The 19813-nt window shown below is 48.9% G+C and overlaps 1 protein-coding gene across 1 annotated transcript in view; it reads right to left on the reverse strand.

Moving 5' to 3' along the window:
* Positions 1-1733: 1733 nt before the first annotated feature.
* Positions 1734-19813, reverse strand: part of LOC129530052 (P2Y purinoceptor 8) — a 33978-nt gene continuing 15898 nt past the window's right edge. The window contains exon 2 of the mRNA XM_055377221.2: positions 1734-8427. Coding sequence (XP_055233196.1) covers positions 7324-8403 — 1080 coding nt within the window. The 5' untranslated portion in view covers positions 8404-8427 and the 3' untranslated portion in view covers positions 1734-7323. The remainder of the gene's footprint in view (positions 8428-19813) is intronic.

Here is a 19813-nt window from a genome sequence, read left to right on the forward strand (position 1 = left end):
TCAAGTGACTCTCCTGCCTCAGCCTCCCGAGTATCTGGGACCACCACCACACCTGGCTAATTTTTTGTATTTTTTAGTAGAGATGGGGTTTCTCCATGTTTGCCAGGCTGGTCTTGAACTCCTGACCTCAGGTGATCCGCCCACTTCAGCCTCCCAAAGAGCTGGAATTACAGGCATGAGCCACTGTGCCCAGCCAATGCCTGTTTTTTGTTTGTTTGTTTGTTTTGTTTTGTTTTGTTTGTTTGTTTTTGAGACGGAGTCTCGCTCTGTCACCCAGGCTGTAGTGCAGAGGCGCGATCTGAGCTCACTGCAAGCTCCGCCTCCTGGGTTCATGCCATTCTTCTGCCTCAGCCTCCCGAGTAGCTGGGACTACAGGCGCCCACCACCACGCCCGGCTAATTTTTTTTTCTATTTTTTAGTAGAGACAGGGTTTCACCGTGTTAGCCAGGATGGTCTCGATCTCCTGACCTCATGATCTACCCACCTTGGCCTCCCAAAGTGCTGGCATTACAGGCGTGAGCCACCGTGCCCAACCAATGCCTGTTGTTAATAAGCAACCCAGTCTATGGTATTCTGTGATAGCAGCCTGCAATGGACTAAGACATCTCATAAGAAGAGGAGATGAGGACACAGATACACACATGGAGGGACGACCCTGTGAGGACACAGGGAGAAGACGGCGTCTCCAAGCCCAGGAGAGAGGCCTCAGGAGGAACCAGCCCTGCCCACACCTTGATCTCAGACCTCCAGCCTCCAGGACTGTGGAAGAATCAACGTCTGTTGTCTAAGCTGTACAGCGTACAGGACTTTGCTATGGCAACCCCAGCAAACTCATACACCCCGTCCCACCAGGCCGGGCTTCCCTCCTTAATGTTCTGTTTTGCATTGAGCCAGCATTGCATGCTTGGAGGTTCAAAGATTCTGAAATGTGTGCAAGTGTGTGGGTTTTGTGTAATTCAGTTGCCACCAACTGAGGAGATCCTACCGTCCAGGAGACACCTGGCAATGTCTGAAGATATTTTTGGCCATCACGTCTGGGGGTGTGCGTGCAGTGCGGGGGTGCTGCTCCCATCTGGTGGGTGGAGCCCAGGGTCTCTGCTCAGCACCGTACAGTGCCCAGGATGGCCCCACCGCAGAGAGTCCTCCAGCCCCAAATGTCAGCTGTGCTGAGGGGGAGGAACCCTGAGTTAGCATGAGAGGGTTTGTCTATCTACCATCTATCTATGTATCCATGTTATCCATCATTTATCCAGCTGTTCATCTATCATGTATCCATCTATCTTGTCTATGTATCTATCTATCACTCTTCCATCTATTTAGCCATAATATCTATGTATCTCTCTATCCATCCATCTATGTATGTATGTGTGTATCTATCTATCCATCTATGTATGTATGTATGTATGTATGTATCTATCATCTATGTATCTATCCATCTATCTATGTATGTATGTATCTGTCTATCATCTATCAATCTATCTATCCACCTGTCTATGTATGTATGTATCTGTCAATCTATCATCTATCTATGTATCTATCCCTCTATGTATGTATGTATGTATCTGTCTATCATCTATGTATCTATCCATCTATCTATGTATGTATGTATCTGTCTATCATCTATCTATCCATCTATCTATCTATGTATGTATCTGTCTATCATCTATCTATCCGTCTATGTATGTATCTATCATCTATCTATGTATGTATCTATCATCTATCTATCCACCTATCTATGTATGTATCTATCATCTATCCATCTATCTATGTATGTATGTATCTGTCTATCTATCATCTATGTATCCATCTATGTATGTATGTATGTATCTATCATCTATCTATGTATCCATCTATGTATGTATGTATGTATATCTATCATCTATCTATGTATGTATCTATCTATCATCTATCCATGTATCTATCCATCTGTATGTATGTATGTATGTATCCATCTGTATGTATCTATCATCTATCTATCCATCTATGTATCTATCATTTGTCTATCATCTGTCAATCTATCCATCTATGTATCTATGTATTATCATTTGTCTATCATTCATCTGTCTATCCATCATTTATCAATCTACCATCTATGTATCTATCATCAATCATTAGATATATCATCTATCAATCTACCCATCTATCATCTATCTTTCTATCTATTCTACCTACCTATCATCTATCTATTGTATCTACCTACCTATCTCATCTATCATTTATCCCCCCTCTTATGTTGTCTATGTATCTATTATCCATCTGTGTATCCATTATCTACCTATCATCTATCTAGCTATCATCTATTATCTATCTATCCATCCATTCTGTTTATCTATGTATCCATCTATCTATCGTCTGTATAACTATCCATTATCTATCTATCATCTATCTATCTATCTTCTATCCATCTACCCATCTTTCTATCTTTCCATCATCGATCCATTATCTATCTATCTTCTATCCATCTGTCTATCTTTCCATCATCAGTCTGTTATCCATCTATCTATCCATTTATCCATCATCTATATATTCATCTATCATCTATCAATCTATCGTCTACCTATCATCCATCTATGTATGTATGTATCTATCTATCATCTATGTAGCTATCCATCTATGTATGTATGTATCTATCATCTATCTATCCATCTATGTATGTATGTATGTATCTGTCTATCATCTATGTATCCATCTATCTATGTATGTATGTATATGTCTGCCTATCTATCATCTACCTATGTATCTATCCATCTATCTATGTATGTATGTATCTGTCTATCTATCTGTCTATGTATGTATCTGTCTATCATCTGTCTATCTAGCCATCTATGTATGTATGTGTCTGTCTATCATCTATGTATCTATCTATCATCTATCTATCCATCTGTGTATATATGTATGTATCTGTCTATCATCTATCTATCCATCTATGTATGTATGTATGTATGTATCATCTATCTATCCACCTATGTGTGTATCTATCATCTATCCATATATCTATGTATGTATCTGTCTATCTATCATCTATCTATCCATCTATGTATGTATCTATCATCTATCTATCTATCCATCTATGTATGTATCTGTCTATCATCTATGTATCCATCTATCTAGGTATGTATGTATCTATCTATCATCTATGTATCCATCTATGTATGTATGTATCTATCATCTATGTATGTATGTGTCTGTCTATCATCTATCTATGTATCTATCCATCTGTATGTATGTATGTATGTGTCTATCATCTATCTATATATCTATCTATCCATCTATGTATCTATGTATCTATCATTTGTATGTCTATCATCTATCAATCTATCCATCTATGTATTTAGTATTATCATTTATCTATCATTCATCTGTCTATCATCTATCAATCTATCATCTATGTATCTATCATCTATCATCTATCATTAGATATATCATCTATCAATCTACCCATCTATCATCTATCTATCTATTCTATCTACCTATCATCTATCTATTTTATCTACCTACCTATCTCATCTATCATTTATCCCCCCTCTTATGTTGTCTATGTATCTATTATCCATCTGTGTATCCATTATCTACCGATCATCTATCTAGCTATCATCTGTTATCTATCTATCCATCCATTCTGTTTATCTATGTATCCATCTATCTATCGTCTGTATAACTATCCATCTATTATCTATCATCTATCTATCTATCTATCTATCTAATCTATCTACTATCTATCTATCTGATCTATCTACTATCTATCTATGTAATCTATCTACTATCTATCTATCTATCTATCTAATCTATCTACTATCTATCTAATCTATCTACTCTCTATCTACCTATCTGTCTAATGTATCTACTATCTATCTATCTAATCTATCTACTATCTATCTACCTATCTAATCTATCTACTATCTATCTAATCTATCTACTATGTATCTAATCTATCTACTATCCATCTATCTATCTATCTACTATCTAATCTATCTACTATCTATCTATCTAATCTATCTACTATCTATCTACCTATCTAATCTATCTACTATCTATCTAATCTATCTACTATCTAATCTATCTACTATCTATCTATCTATCTATCTACTATCTAATCTATCTACTATCTATCTAATCTATCTACTATCTATCTAATCTATCTTCTATCTATCTATCTATCTATCTATCTATCATCTATCTGTCTGTCTATCTATCTGTCTATCTATCTATCTATCCTATTAGTTCTGTCCCTCTAGCGATCTCTGAGTAATGCAATGGTGTTTTGTTTGTTTGTTTTTTTGTTTGTTTCCAGCAGGATAAACGGACCAAGACAAGGAGCCTGTGAAGAGGATAAGACATTGGATCCAGCATAAAATGGGACGTGTGTTTAAAATGCAAGCCCTGCAGAAATCAGAGACAGAAACACATCTGCCCTGTGCCCTGGGAAAAAATAGAAGCAGCTTCAAAGCTCATGGTTTTTTTAATGTTTTATTTTTAGTTTTTACAGAGATGAGTTCTCACTGTGTTGCCTAGGTTGGCCCTTGAACACCCGGACTCAATCAGTCCTCCGGCCTGAGCCTCCCAAAGTGCTGAGATTACCGGCATAAGCCGCCACGCCTTGATGGAGGCTGAGACTTTTTGGAATCCCTCCCTCTCTCCATGTCCTGCCAAGAACAGAAGTAAAGTTTTCCATCTTAAAACATGTGTGTGAGTCAATAGACCTGTGTTATCTTTTCACTCAAAGCTCAGCCAGTGAACAGACTGAGTCAGCTTCCAGGAAACATCCACGGCTGTAAGAGGGGGTGTCGGCTGCTCTCCATAGCCAAGTGGCTGCAAAAATAATCATACTGACCAAAAAAAAAAAAAAAATCGACGCATTTTGCCTGCTTGCAACGTCTTCCTTTGCTGGGGGACGTCAGGGTTCTCGCATGTTGTCGAGGAAGGATATTGTCTCGGCTTCCTCTGACTCAAGCTCTCATTTTTGTTTACAAGGCAGTTTAGGGATCGTCCGTGCGTTACTGTGAAGATGCTACTCTGAGGTTTTTCACAGTTTTTTTTTTCCCCCGTGAGACACACCCAAGGCCCACGCTCAGCACTTGCGACCTGTACTCCTGCGGCCTGGATGCTTCTGTGTCAGCTTTGCTTTCTAGGGTTCAGCTTTGGAACAGTCTAGAGAAGCAGGAGGTTAATTTTCCTCCTTCTGTGGAAGTTCTGGGTCTCTTACTCATCCTCCAGTTCCCCCTGGAGGCTCTAGGGGAGGATCCTTCCTGCCTCTCCCAGCTCCTGGGGGCTCCAGGTGTCCCTGGGCTTATGGCCACATCACTCCAGTCTCTGCCTCCGTCTCCACGTGTCCTCCTGCTCTGTGTCTGTGTCTCCTCTTCTGTCTCTTAGAAGGACACCTGTCATGGCATTTAGGGTGCTTAATAATCCAGCACAATCTCATCTTCATATCCTTAAGTAATGACATATGCAAAGTTCCTTATTACCAAATAAAATCTATAATAATTTCAGGTTCTGGGCTTTAAAACAAAGCATGTCTTTCTGGGGCAACTGTTTAGTGCACTCTGCAATTGTATCCAGTTCCCTCCAGAGACTCTAGGGGAGGATCCTTCCTGCCTCTCCCAGCTCCTGGGGACTCCAGGCATCCCTGGGCTTGGGGCAGCATCACTGCAGTCTCTGCCTCTGTCTTTATGTGGCCTCCTCCTTTGTGTCTGTGTCTCCTCTTCCGTCTCTCATAGGGACACTGGATTGAGCCCAATGTAAATGCAGGATGGCCTCGCCTTACTTAATTACATTTGGAAAGACCCGATTTTCAAACGTGGTCCCATCCTGATGTTCCAGGTGGACACGGGTTTGGGAATGATAATTCATTACTAAACCATCTCTGTTTTCCTGCCATAGTGATGACGGCAGGAGAGAGGCACCAATAGAGGGCCTCCCAACAGCAGCTTCAGCCTCCATCAGCGTCCCCAGTGCACAGAAAGGGAGGGGACGGGTATCCAAGGCCACCCACTGTGGAGACGCAGAGCCCCTGGGCAGACAGGCAGCTCTCCCACTCCCACCTCCAGAATGGTCTTTCTCGCCCAAGAGAGCCTGGAATCCAATTCCACATGATGTCCCAGCACCCCTGGAGAGTCAGAGCTCTTCTTTGCGCTAAACCAGCTCAGGTGTTGGGGCTGGTGCAGGCACATCCGGTGTAGAAGAAGACAGACAAAGACCCAGCCTGCTCACCACCCACACAGCACAGAGGGGGCTCAGCGGCTGACACCCCTATAGGTTCCTGGGGTCCACACCTGCATCTGCTGCCTGGTCTCCAAACGGTCTCATGGGTCAGGCCAGTTGCCTGCTCCCTGGACTCCAGATGGACTTGCCATGGCTGAGGCTCCCCATGGGGTAAAAGGACGCGGAGAATGGGCAGGAGGTGGGGAACTCCCGAATCAAGCTGCACCCTTGGGTTGGGATGGGCTGGACCCCATCTCACGGAGCCTCCTTTCCACACCTGGGCCTCCCATGGTCCTTGTCCTGAGTCTGGGAGGCCTGAGTGTGTTCCAGGGGCCTGATGGGACCTCCTTCTCTATCAGGGACTCACAGAAGCAGAATAGGGGTGGGGTCCCACCAAGCCAGGTCAGAACAAATGTGCCAAAAATCACCTTGGTCAGCAACAGGGTGGGGTGTGTGTTGGGGGGGAAGTGGGGACGGAGAGTAGCTGACTTGCAGGAGCCCCAGGCGCTCCCCTGAAAGAAGAATTCCAACCACAGCAACCACAGTGCCCCTGAGTGAAATAAACAGAAATTTCGGCGTGCACCAGGCTACGGAGACCAGAACCCCTGGAGGACAATGGAGAAGGCCAGAGCCACAACTAAGGGACGATGTCAGCAGGGAGAAGAGCTGGGAATGGGGCTCGCAGGTAGCCCAGGGAGGATATCCAGAAACCGAGTTGGGGAGGCGGTGGGGCTGGTTGAATATCCACCCTCGGGTGTGGACAGGTGTGAGAAGGAGTGTCTAAGGAGCTCGGGGGTGACAGCCCGGCTCTACTAAAAATATACAAAAATTAGCCGGGCGTGGTGGCACAAGCTGTCCCCTGACACAGAGAGGCAGAAGCACCCTCTACAGGATAACAAAGCACCCTGTGCGCTGCTGGGCTTTGCTTGTTTCTCTACCCTGAGTGAAGCCTGGAGACCCTTCCTCACCGGTGCCTCTGCAGTGCCTGGGAGGAATAAAGCCTGGAGACCCTTTCCCACCGGGCCTCTGCAGTGCCTGGGAGCAACGCAGCTGTTCTCCGTGAACCTCTGGCACCGTGGCCTCTCCGTGCGCCCCCGGCTCTCCAAGCTGCGCCCCCGGGACTCAGAACACACTCTCCTGCCTCTGGAGGCCAGGCCTGGGGGCTCCCTCCATCCCTTCAGGGTGCGCACCGGCCTCGGAGCGCACGGACGTGGTCCTGGCGGAGAAGAGGCTCTCGCGGCGCGTGTCCAGGGGGTCTCTGGGCACCCGGCGGCAGCCCAAATATTCCCGCAGGCGCAGCTGGAATTCCCGGGACGCAAAGTAATAAACAAACGGGTCCAGACAGTTGTTGAGGCAGCTGAGACACAGCGTGAGCTTGTACACGTGGTAGTAGCTCTTGCCGTAGAACAGGCGGCTCACGATGTGCGCCAGGAGCACGAAGTTGTTGGGGGCGAAGCAGGTGACGAAGGCCAGCAAGACCACCGCGGCCAGGCCCACCGCGCGCCTCCGCTGCTCCCGGCCGTGCGCCTCCTCCGTGCGCAACAACTTGAGGATGGTGGCCGTGTAACAAGCCACGGTGATCACGAACGGGATGAGGAACAGCAGGATGAAGATGGTGAAGAGGAACACGGCCCACATGGCCACGCTGGGGAGCATCGTCCACTTGAGGACGTCGAAGCAGGTGATGATACCCAGGGCGTGCACCGGGTAGGTGAGATCGGTGCGCGCCAGCGGGGACAGGGCGGTCAGGAGCAGCAGCCAGGTCCCTGCACACGCGGCCACCGCGTAACGACGGCGGCGCCAGCGCTTGGAGCTGAGCGGGTACAGGACCCCCAGGAAGCGCTCCACGCTGATACATGTCATGGTGAGGATGCTGGAATACATATTTGCGTAAAAGGCCACGGTCACCACGTTGCAAAGCAGCACCCCGAATACCCAGTGGTTGCGGTTGCAATGGTAGTAGATTTGGAAAGGCAACACGCTGGCCAGCATCAGGTCCGTGACGCTCAGGTTGATCATGAAGATGACCGACGGGGATTTGGGCCCGATGCGCCGGCACAAGACCCACAGAGAGAAGAGGTTGCCCGGGATGCTGACCACCGCCACCAGCGAGTACACCACGGGCAGGGCCACCGCGATCGCCGGGTTCCGCAGCATCTGCAGCGTCGCGTTGTCCGGGCCGGTGCTGTTCGGGACCTGCATCCTGGAGGGGTCCTCGCCCGGGCTCTGCGAGGGAAGGGGGCACGGGTCAGGGGCGCAGGTAAAGAGGTGGCTGCCGGGAGGGCTCCTGAGCGCCGCTCCCTGGGGACCAAGGCGGGGGAAATGCTTTAGCAGGACCTCCTGTCTCCTCCATCCCTCCCTCCCTTAGTTCCTCCTTCCCTCTCCTCCTTCCTTCCCTCCCTCTCTGCTTCCTTTCTTCACCCTCTGTCATTCTTTTCTTCTTTCCTGTCTTCTCCCCTTTCTTCTTCCTTCCTCCTCTCTCCTTCCTTCTCTTCTTCCCTCCCTCGTTCCCTTCCTTTCTTTTCTCCTCCCTCCCTTCTTCCCATCCTTCCTTCCCTCACTCCCTCCCTCCCTTCCTTCTCTTCTTTCTTCCTTCCCTTTCTTCCTTCCTTCCCTCCTTTGTTCCCTCCCTCCTTCCTTCTTTCCCTCCCTTCCTCCCTTTCTCCCTTCCTTCCTACCTTCCTTCTGTCTTTCCTTTCTCCTCTCTCCTTCCTTCCCTCCCTCCTTCCTTTCCTCCTTCCCTCCCATCCTTCCTTCTCTTCCCTCCCGCCCTCCTTCGTTCCTTCCCTCCCTCCCTCTCTCTTTCCTCTCTTCCTCCCTTCCTTCCTTCTTTCCTCCCTCCCTCCCTCCTTCCCTCCCTCCCTCCGTCCTTTCCTTACTTCCTTCCTGCCATCCTTCCTTCTCTTCCCTCCCTCCCTCCTTCGTTCCTTCCTTCCCTCCTTCTCTCTTTCCTCCCTTCCTTCCTCCCTCCCTCCTTCGTTCCTTCCTTCCTTCCTTCCTTCCCTCCCTCCCCGCCCTCCCTCCCTCCCCTCCTTCCTTGGATCAGGGAGGTCATTGGAGACCTCGGCCCATGTCAGAGGCTGAGACTCTTAGATGATCCACGGTGGGGCTTGTGGCTCCCCTGGGCAGGTTGAATGCATTGTCATACGAACCTCAAGACTCACTCAGTGTCCCCCGTGGATGGAAACCACAAAGCCACTGTCAGCCCCCAGGGTGGTCTTAATGGGAATTCTTGACACCCCAGCAGCCCAGGAACATTAGTCTGGGTATTAGTCCTTTCATCTCAGGGACATCCACCCACAAAGCGTCTATCAGCAGAAAACACACAATCCGAGTGCCAGGAGACCAACCCGCAGCCTCCAAAGTCTTTCCAGCTTTTAACACCCATGTCAACCCACGGCTCCTCCCTGCTCTTTCTTCCTCCAGAGGAGACCTGTGACTTCTTACCAACTGCTCTACAAACAGCTTCCTCAAGCTGGTTTTAAAATGGCCCAGAGTTTTCGTTTCAGTTTCAGGGAGAAGTTTTCTGCCCCACCGGTCCATGCGCAGGTGTGAAACCTACAGTTATGCACGAGTCAGCACCGCCCCCCATGGCCAGCTGGGCACCTCCAGCCACCTATGGCTTCAGGAGGAAAAGCAGACCCTTCCTTCTTTGGGTTCCGCTTGGTGTGGCCGTGGGGGACGTCTGGAAGGAGAGATGCTTTATCCATGAGCTGGTGATGAAAAAGTGTCTGTCAAAGGGACACTATTTTTATTTTGAGAACGTAAAGTGGACAGAGCTGGAAACAGGGGTGCCCTGGAATTGTTCTTTTGTTTGTTTGTTTTATAGAGATGGGGTCTTGCCTTGTTGCCCAGGCTGGAGGGCAGTAGTGCAAACGTAACTCACTGCAGCCTCCAACGCCTGGCCTCAAGCAATCCTCCTGCCTCAGCCTCCTGAGTAGTTGGGACTACAGGTGAGAGTACAACCACGCCCAGCTAATATTTTTATTTTTTGTAGATACAGAGTTTTGCTATGTTTCCCAGGCTGGTCTCAAACTCCTGGCCTCAAGCAATCCTCCTGCCTCAGCCTCCTGAGTAGCTGGGACTACAGGTGACAGTACCTCCATGCCTAGCTAACATTTTTATTTTTTATAGATACAGAGTTTTGCTATGTTTCCCAGGCTGGTCTCAAACTCCTGGACTCAAGCAATCCTCCTGAGGAGCTGGGACTGCAGGTGCATGCCACCCTGCCCAGCTAATATTTTTATTTTTTGTAGACATGGGGTTTGGCTATGTTGCCCAGGCTGGTCTCAAACTCCTGGCCTCAAGCAATCCTCCTGCCTCGGCCTCCCAAAGCATTGGGATTACAGGTGTGAGCAACACACCTGGGCTGGAATTTGTTGCTTTAACTCTCCACGTAGGCAGCAGTGCCTCGCACACATTTAAACACCACGTGCTGTTGAAAGTCCTATGATGGCGGCCTCACCCGACCACCCTCATGTCTGTACCTGTGTGGTCTGGGGATCCAGCAAGCAGCCTCTTGGCAGCCAGATCTGTTGCAATTTCGAGTCTGTCCCCCGTGGCCACCGGACAGCCCCCGGGGAAGACAGCCAGCCAGGACTGCTGAGGAACGTGCATGATTAATCAAGAAATTACCTCTAACTGACGCCAGCTGCCCTGACACAGGAGGCACCGGCTTGCGGTTTAGGCCCCGCCGAGGCTCAGGGGGCAGGATGGAAATTTTAGAAAATCAGCACAACGGTTGTTCTTGGCGGTATCTGGCCTGCAGAGGTGGCTGTCCAGAAATTTCTGGGCACTGAATTGTCTGAAGCAACGGACAGACCACAGGTGGGCGCTCAGGGGCTGTAGGTGGGACCCTCCTCTCCTCTCTCCTCTCTCCTCTCTCTCCTCTCTCCTCTCTCTCCTCTCTCCTCTCTCTCCTCTCTCCTCTCCCCTCTCCCCTCTCCCCTCTCCCCTCTCCCCTCTCCCCTCTCCCCTCTCCCCTCTCCTTCCCTCTCTCCTCTCTCCTCTCTCTCCTCTTTCCTCTCCCCTCTCCTTCCCTCTCTCCTCTCCCCTCCCCTTCCCTCTCCCGTCTCCTTCCCTCTCCCCTCCCCTTCCCTCTCCCGTCTCCTTCCCTCTCCCCTCCCCTTCCCTCTCCCCTCCCCTTCCCTCTCCCATCTCCTTCCCTCTCCCCTCTCCTTCCCTCTCCCCTCCCCTTCCCTCTCTGCTCTCCTTCCCTCTCTCCTCTCCTTCCCTCTCTCCTCTCCTTCCCTCTCTCCTCTCCTTCCCTCTCTCCTCTCCTTTCCTCTCCCCTCTCCCCTCTTTTCTTTTCGCAGTCTGTCATTCAGGCTGGAGTGCAATGGCGTGATCTCGGCTCACTGCAACCTCTGCCTCCCTGCTTCAAGTGATTCTCCTGCCCCAGCCTCCCGAGTAGCTGGGATTACAGGCATGCACCACCACGCCCGGCTGATTTTTTATTTTTTTGTAGCCCCAAAAAGAGTTTCACCATGTTAACCAGGCTGGTCTTGAATTCCTGACCTCAGGTGATCCACCAGCCCCGGCCTCCTAAAGTGCTGGGATGACAGGCGTGAGCCACTGCACCTGGCCAGGTTGAACCCTTTTTCTTATGCTTTGCAGGAAAATGCACACCTGTCTGGCAGCAATGCATCCAGCAATGTTTCTCTCCTCTTGAGGGTCTGTGTGTATCTCCTCCAGCCCTCTCACTTATTTATTCTTAAAACAGCTTTGCCAGCCGGGCGCGGTGGCTCACACCTGTAATCCCAGCACTTTGGAAGGCCGAGGTGGGCAGATCACAAGGTCAGGAGATCAAGACCATCCTGGCTAACACGGTGAAACCCCATCTCTACTAAAAAAACAAAAAAACAAAAAAATTAGCCAGGCGTGGTGGCATGGTGGCGAGTCCCAGCTACTCGGGAGGCTGAGGCAGGAGAATGGCCTGAACCTGGGAGGCGGAGCTTGCAGTGAGCCGAGATCGCACCACTGTACTCCATCCAGCCTGGGCAACAGAGCCAGAGTCTGTCTCAAAACAAAACAAAACTAACAAACAAAAAAACAGCTTTACCAAGACGTGAGTTACATACCATAAGCTTTCACTCATTCATACAGTTCAATGGTTTTTAATATATTCACAGATGTGCAAACAACACCATAATGCAATTCCAGAACCATTTTTCTCCCTAAACAAAACTCAGGACCTGGCCGGGCATCATGGCTCACACCTGTAATTCCAGCACTTTGGGAGGCCGAGGCAGGTGGATCACCTGAGGTCAGGAGTTCGAGACCAGCCTGGCCAACATGGTGAAATCCTGTCGTTACTAAAGTTAAAACAAACAAACAAACAAAAACAACTGGGCCAGGCGCGGTGACTCACGTCTGTAATCCCATCACTTTGGGAGGCCGAGGCAGGTGGATCACCTGAGGTCAGGAGTTCGAGACCAGCCTGCCCAACATGGTGAAACCCTGTCTCTACTAAAAATACAAAAAAAATTAACCGGGTGTTGTGGCACGTGCCTGTAATCCCAGCTACTCCAGAGGCTAAGGCAGGAGAATCGCTTGAACCTGGGTGGGGGGCAGAGGTTGCAGTGAGCCAAGATCACGCCATTGCACTCCAGCCTGAGCAACAAAAGCAAAACTCCATCTCAAAACAAAACAAAAACCCTTCAGAACCCCACAACTGTTAATCCTGTTCTTTCCTGTCCCCAGCCCCTGTGAACCTCAAATCTGCTTCCTGTCTCTGTGGATTTGCCTATTCTAGATATTTTATAAGAATAAAATTCTACAGTATGTGGTCTTTTGTATCTAGCTTCTGTCACTGAGCCAGAGGTCTTCAAAGTTCATCCACGCTGCAGCCTGGGTCAGAGCTTGAGTCCTTTCAGTGGGTGCATAATAGTCCACTGTGTGGATAGACCACATTCTGTTTATTCATTCTCCTGTGGATGGACATTTTCGTTCTTTCTGATTTTTTTTTTTTTTTTTTTTTTTTTTTGAGATGGAGTCTTGCTCTGTTTCCCAGGCTGGAGTGTAGTGGTGCGATCTTGGCTCACTGCAACCTCCACCTCCTGGGTTCAAGCAATTCTCCTGCCTCAGCCTCCTGAGTAGCTGGGGCTACAGGAACCTGCCACCACGCCTGGCTAATTTTTTTGTAATTTTTTTTTTTTTGGAGAGGGAGTTTTGCTCTTTTTGCCCAGGCTGGAGTGCAATGGTGTGATCTCGGCTCTCGGCAACCTCCGCTTCCCCGGTTCAAGCAATTTTCCTGCCTCAGCCTCTGGAATAGCTGGGACTACAGGCATGCACCACCGAACCCAGCTAATTTTTGTATTTTTAGTAGAGACGGGGTTTCACCATGTTGGCCAGGCTGGTTGCGAACTGCTGACCTCAGGTGATCCACCCTCCTCAGCCTCCCAAAGTGCTGGGACTACAGACGTGAGCCACCGCGCCCAGCCCATTTTTTTTTTTTTGTAATTTTAGTAACGACGGGGTTTCATCGTGTTGGCCAGGCTGGTCTCAAACTCCTGACCTCCCATGATCTGCCCGCCTCGGCCTCCCAAAGTGCTGGGATGACAGGTGTGAGCCACCATGCCTGGAGTGTTCCTGATTCTTGGCTATTGTGCATAAAGCTGCTCTCCCCTCATTCCCAGCCCTGGGAACCCCTTTCTAAAGGGTTCAGATGCTGAGTGCAGTGATCACTACAGTCTTGTTCCGGGTGGACCTTACAGGGTTGGGATGAGAAATAGACAAAAGGCATCTCCTTGTGGGCAGCAGGGATTGCATGCCGGTGACAGACCCTTTTTTGCCAGCTATTGTGTTCTGGCTATAACCACCCCTCTTTCCTGAGTGCTGGGGGCTGTCCCAGCTGTTGAACACACAGGGGAGTGAGAGGACCCAGCCCTAAGGAAACACAAGCCAGCCCCGTGCTTGTCGTCTGTTCTCCTTTCTGTTTTCTGGGGGTGTTTGCACCACCCAGTTTGTGGTTCTTTTGATAGAGCTGCCTCAGGAGGCCCTCAACCCCAAAGACAGCAAATGGCACTCTGTTGGAGCTGTGGTGCTGGAAGACAAAACAGACGCTGGCTTCAATTACCTACTTTGATTACGTAGAAGGAAGTTGTCGTGGGCCACACCCTGGCTGATACTCTCGTTATTATGGCCATTTCTTACTTAGAAATAGGGTCTGCGTCTATGTCATTAGTGAAGTCAAAATGTGGTCATAATAGAGCAGGGAGAGGCCCTAATAAAATTCACTGGTGTCCTTAGGAGAAAGAGAAATTTAGGCACAGACACAGAGAGAAGGCATGGGAAGATGAAGACAGAGACGAGAGTGGATGGATGGGTAGATGGGTGAATAAATGGATGGATGGGTGGGTGGATGGATGGGTAGATGCATAGATGGGTGGATGAATGGGTACATGGGTGGGTGGATGGATGGATGGGTGGATGAGTGGATGAGTGCACGGGTGGGCAGATGGGTGGGTGGATGGATGGGTGGGTGGGTGAGAGGGTGGGTGGGTGGATGAATGGTAGGCGGGTTTGTGAATGGGTGGGTAGGTGGGTGAGTGGGTGGATGGATCAGTGTTTAGATAGGATGTGTGGGTGGATGAATGGATGGGTTGATGGGTAGATGGATGGGGGGATGTATAGATGAATGCATGGATGGGTGGATGTCTGGGTGGGTGGGTGGGAGGGTGGATGGGTGGGTGGATGGAAGGGTGGATAGATGGATGAGTGGGTGGATGGGGGGTTGGATGGATGATGAATGGACGGAGATGGGTAGATGGATGGGTGGGTGGATGAATGGTGGATGGGTTTCTGAATGGGTGAGTGGGTGGGTGGGTGGATGGGTGGATGGATGGATTAGTGTTTAGATAAGCAGAAGTGTGGGTGGATGAATTGATGGGTTGATGGGTAGATGGATGGGTGGATGGATGGATGGGTGGATGGATAGATGAGTAGGTAGATGGGTGGGTGGATGGATGATGAATGGATGTGGATGGGTAGCTGGATGGGTGGGTGGATGAATGGTAGGTGGGTTTGTGAATGGGTGAGTGGGTGGGTGGGTGGATGGGTGGATGGATGGATCAGTGTTTAGATAGGTGGATGTGTGGGTGGATGGGTTGATGGGTAGATGGATGGGTGGATGTCTGGGTGGGTGGATGTATAGATGAGTAGGTAGATGGGTGGGTGGATGGATGGGTGAATAGATGGATGAATGGGTGGATGGGTGGATGGATGGATGATGAATGGATGGGGATGGGTAGCTGGATGGGTGGGTGGATGAATGGTAGGTGGGTTTGTGAATGGGTGAGTGGGTGGGTGGGTGGATGGGTGGATGGATGGATCAGTGTTTAGATAGGTGGATGTGTGGGTGGATGGGTTGATGGGTAGATGGATGGGTGGATGGATGGGTGAATAGATGGATGAATGGGTGGATGGGTGGATGGATGGATGATGAATGGATGGGGATGGGTAGCTGGATGGGTGGGTGGATGAATGGTAGGTGGGTTTGTGAATGGGTGAGTGGGTGGGTGGGTGGATGGGTGGATGGATGGATCAGTGTTTAGATAGGTGGATGTGTGGGTGGATGGGTTGATGGGTAGATGGATGGGTGGATGGATGGGTGAATAGATGGATGAATGGGTGGATGGGTGGATGGATGGATGATGAATGGATGGGGATGGGTAGCTGGATGGGTGGGTGGATGAATGGTAGGTGGGTTTGTGAATGGGTGAGTGGGTGAGTGGGTGAATGGGTGGATGGATGGATCAGTGTTTAGATAGGTGGATGTGTGGGTGGATGAATGGATGGGTTGATGGGTAGATGGATGGGTGGATGTATGGATGGGTGAATGAATAGATGAGTAGGTGGATGGGTGGGTGGATGGATGGGTGAATAGATGGATGAGTGGGAGGATGGGTGAGTGGATGTATGATGAATGGATGAGGATGGGTAGATGGATGGGTGGATGGATAGATGGGTGGATGGATAGATGAATAGGTGTATGGGTGTGTGGATGGATGGATCAGTGTTTAGGTGGTTGGACGTGTGGGTGGATGGATGGGTGGACAGATGGATGAGTGGGAGGATGGGTGAATGGACGTATGATGAATGGATGAGGATGGGTAGATGGATAGATGGGTGGATGGATAGATGAATAGGTGTATGCATGTGTGGATGGATGGATAAGTGGGTGGGTGGGTGGGTGGATGGATGGATCAGTGTTTAGGTGGCTGGATGTGTGGGTGGATGAATGGATGGGTTGATGGGTAGATGGATGGGCAGATGTATGGATGGGTGGATGGATGGATGAGTGGGTGGATGGGTAGGTGGATGGATGGGTGGGTGGGTAGATGGGTGGATGGATGAATAGATGATGCATGGATGGATGCTTCTATCCACCATGAAATGCCATTTGTTTCCAGAAAATCACCAGAAGCTGCAGCAAAGCTTGGAACAGATTTTCCCTCAGAGCTCTAATGAGGAACCAACCCTGCGAATACCTTCATCTCAGACTTCTGGTCTCCAGGATGGGGAGAGAATGCATTGCTCTTATTTAAGCCACCACATCAGTGGTAATTAGTTATGGCAGCTGTCACAAACCAATATACTGAGAAAAGAGAGGAAAAGTTTTAACCAACAGACTTCAAAGAAATTAGAGAAAGCGTCATCATACCAAATAAAAGAGAGGAAGAACCTTAAAAGAAAGATAAAGCATGAAAAGCACAAGATTATAGGATAAGAGAAAGAAATGAGGAACAAGCCAATGGGCCTCAGAAACTCAGTGGAAGACAAGGATCTCAAGACTTGAAGATATAAAGATGGCACTGCAAAGCAATAACAACAACAACATGTATTCATGCAGTCCCCGTTTCTTTGGTTGACTTACTGTTGAGAAATGTCCAACACTAGCAGAGTGGAGCATATAGGTTATGATGTGATTTGCCAAAGCCCAGGAGGAATGGCTGCATAGGACCCTCTCCTCACCTGCCATGGTTGCATTGAACCACTAGGGTAGGGAAGGAAGCAAGGCTCAGAGCTCCCTGCTCAAGCATCTCCCTGCAGGGGCCAAGACATCTTCTTGACCTTTGACATGTGGATCTACGGCACAGGGGCTGTCCAGAGCTCTCCATGACCCAGGCATCAGACCCCTTCCAGCTCCAGGAGGGAGGAGGTACAGGTATACACCTGGTGCTGACCTACAAGGGTCACAGGAAGAATCCAGCTTTGGGACACCTCCTATGACCAAGTTGTTCCGGATTTTACAATGTGGCCTCAGGGTCACTGTTAGTGCACCCAGACCTGTTTGAGCAAGAGTCCTTGATATCGATTTAGAAATATAATGGGTCGGCTGGGCGCGGTGGCTCATGCCTGTAATCCCAGCACTTTGGGAGGCTGAGGTGGGCAGATCACGAGGTCAGGAGATGGAGACCATCCTGGCTAACACGGTGAAACCCCTTCTCTACTAAAAATACAAAAAAGAAAAAAAAAATTAGCCGGGCGTGGTGGCGGGTGCCTGTAGTCCCAGCTACTCGGGAGGCTGAGGCAGGAGAATGGCATGAACCCGGGAGGCAGAGCTTGCAGTAAGCCTAGATGGCACCACTGCACTCCAGCCTGGGTGACAAAGCGAGACTCTGTCTCAAAAAGAAAAAAAAAAGAAATATAATGGGTCATGTAGACGTTTGAGAGGTAGCCAAGGGTGGCTGATGCGAGGTCTAGAAGAACAAGGGTCACCTAGAAGGCTTCCCCCACCCTCAAGAATAGTTGGAAATGTAGGAAACATCCCCGGTTGTCACAACTTAAGGAAGGATGCTACTGGGATCTGGTGGGTGGAGCCCAGGGATGGCGCTCAACACCCTACCATGCACAGGAGGGTCCCCACCACAGAGAAGCATCCAGCCTCAAATATCTACAGTGCTGAGGTTGACAACCTGGCATGAGCATAAGAAATTCACCATCAGCCTGGAGCAGTGGCTCACACCTGTAATCTCAGACCTTTGGGAGGCCGAGGGGGGTGGATCACCTGAGGTCAGGAGTTTGAGACCAGCTTGGCCAACACAGTGAAGCCCCGTCTCTACTCAAAATACAAAAACTAGCCAGGTGTGGTGGCGGGTGCCTCTAATCCCAGCTACTTGGGAGGCTGAAGCAGGAGAAGCACTTGAACCTGGGAGGCGGAGGTTGCAGTGAGCTGAGATTGTGCCGCTGCACCCCAGCCTGGGCGACAGAGCAAGACTGCATCTCAAAAAAAAAAAAAAAAAAAAAAGAAGAAGAAGAAGAAGAAGAAATTCACCATCTGTGTATCCATGAATCCCTTTGTTGATCTAACCCCTGTCATCCATCCATCATCTATCTTCTATGTATATCAATCATCTATCAATCAGACAATCACCTTGCAACCCTTGATCTATCATCTATCTATATCAATTATCTATCAATCGATCATCTATCTACCTATCAATCTTCTCTCTATCAATTACTTATCTATCTAGCAATCATATCTATCAATTATGAATCAATCATTTTTCTATGGATCTGTCATCTATTCATATCAATTACCTACCAATCAGTTATCTATTAATTACATCTATCATCTGTGAATCAGTTATCTAACAATCACATATACGTGTTCATCAATCATCTATCAATTATTTATCTATGCATCAATTGTTTATCCATTCAATAGTTTGCAAATGTGAATGATTCAGGTATCATAATTGGGAAGATGCGTCTGGCATCTGGTGGGTAGATCCCAGGGACACTGCTCAACACCCTACAGTACACAGGATGGCCCCACCACAGAGGATCATCTGGGCTGAAATGTCAGCAGTGCTAAGGCTGAGAAACCTGCCCTCAAGCAACTGTGTAACAGGAGCAGCCTTCAACAAACACACAGAGCTCAGGAGTACTTTCCAAAGAATGTCTGCAAGAGGCTTTCGGGGAGAGAAAAGACCCCAGGCAGATGTTCCTAGCAAGAAGCTGGTGTCGTGGAAAGGGACAGTGGTCTCGTCATGGTTAGTGACCAGCTGTGGATGAAGAGCAATTCCTTAAAATGCCTGCACGTGCCCCTCATTGCCTTGCCGTCACGGACCTCCCACCCCATCACAGAGGAGGAGACCTGGTCTTCAGGAAGACAGATGGAACATGAGCTAAAGCATCTTTTGGGCCCCTGAGCTGGGGAGGGGTCAGACGTCAGATCTGTGGCCAGAAGCAATGACAAAGAGAAGTTCTTGACTCATGTGGAACCTTCCATTGGTATCTCCTGTTTCCAATCCTAAGCATTTCTCTGTATGATGGACACCAATGCTTTTAAAATGAAAAATGGTGCTGGCAGGCGTGTGTGTGTGTGTACAGTAGGGAAGCAGAAATTATGACCAACATATCTTTTGCAAACAGGGATCATATAAACTAGAGAGATTGCAGAAGGCAGACTGTAGATAAGAGATTGCAGAGAGGTTGTAGGGTGACAGACAGGTCCTTTTGGGAGGGAGGAAGTAGGAAGAGAGTTGGTGGTTTTCAGTATGGGAAGCTGAAGTGGCACAGGTATCTTTTATTTATTTATTTATTTTTTGAGACAGAGTCTCGCTCTGTTGTCCAGGCTGGAGTGAAGTGGCACGATCTCGGCTCA

This window comes from Gorilla gorilla, chromosome Y (assembly GCF_029281585.2).
Source record: "Gorilla gorilla gorilla isolate KB3781 chromosome Y, NHGRI_mGorGor1-v2.1_pri, whole genome shotgun sequence".
In the NCBI taxonomy this organism is placed as follows: Eukaryota; Metazoa; Chordata; class Mammalia; order Primates; family Hominidae; genus Gorilla; species Gorilla gorilla.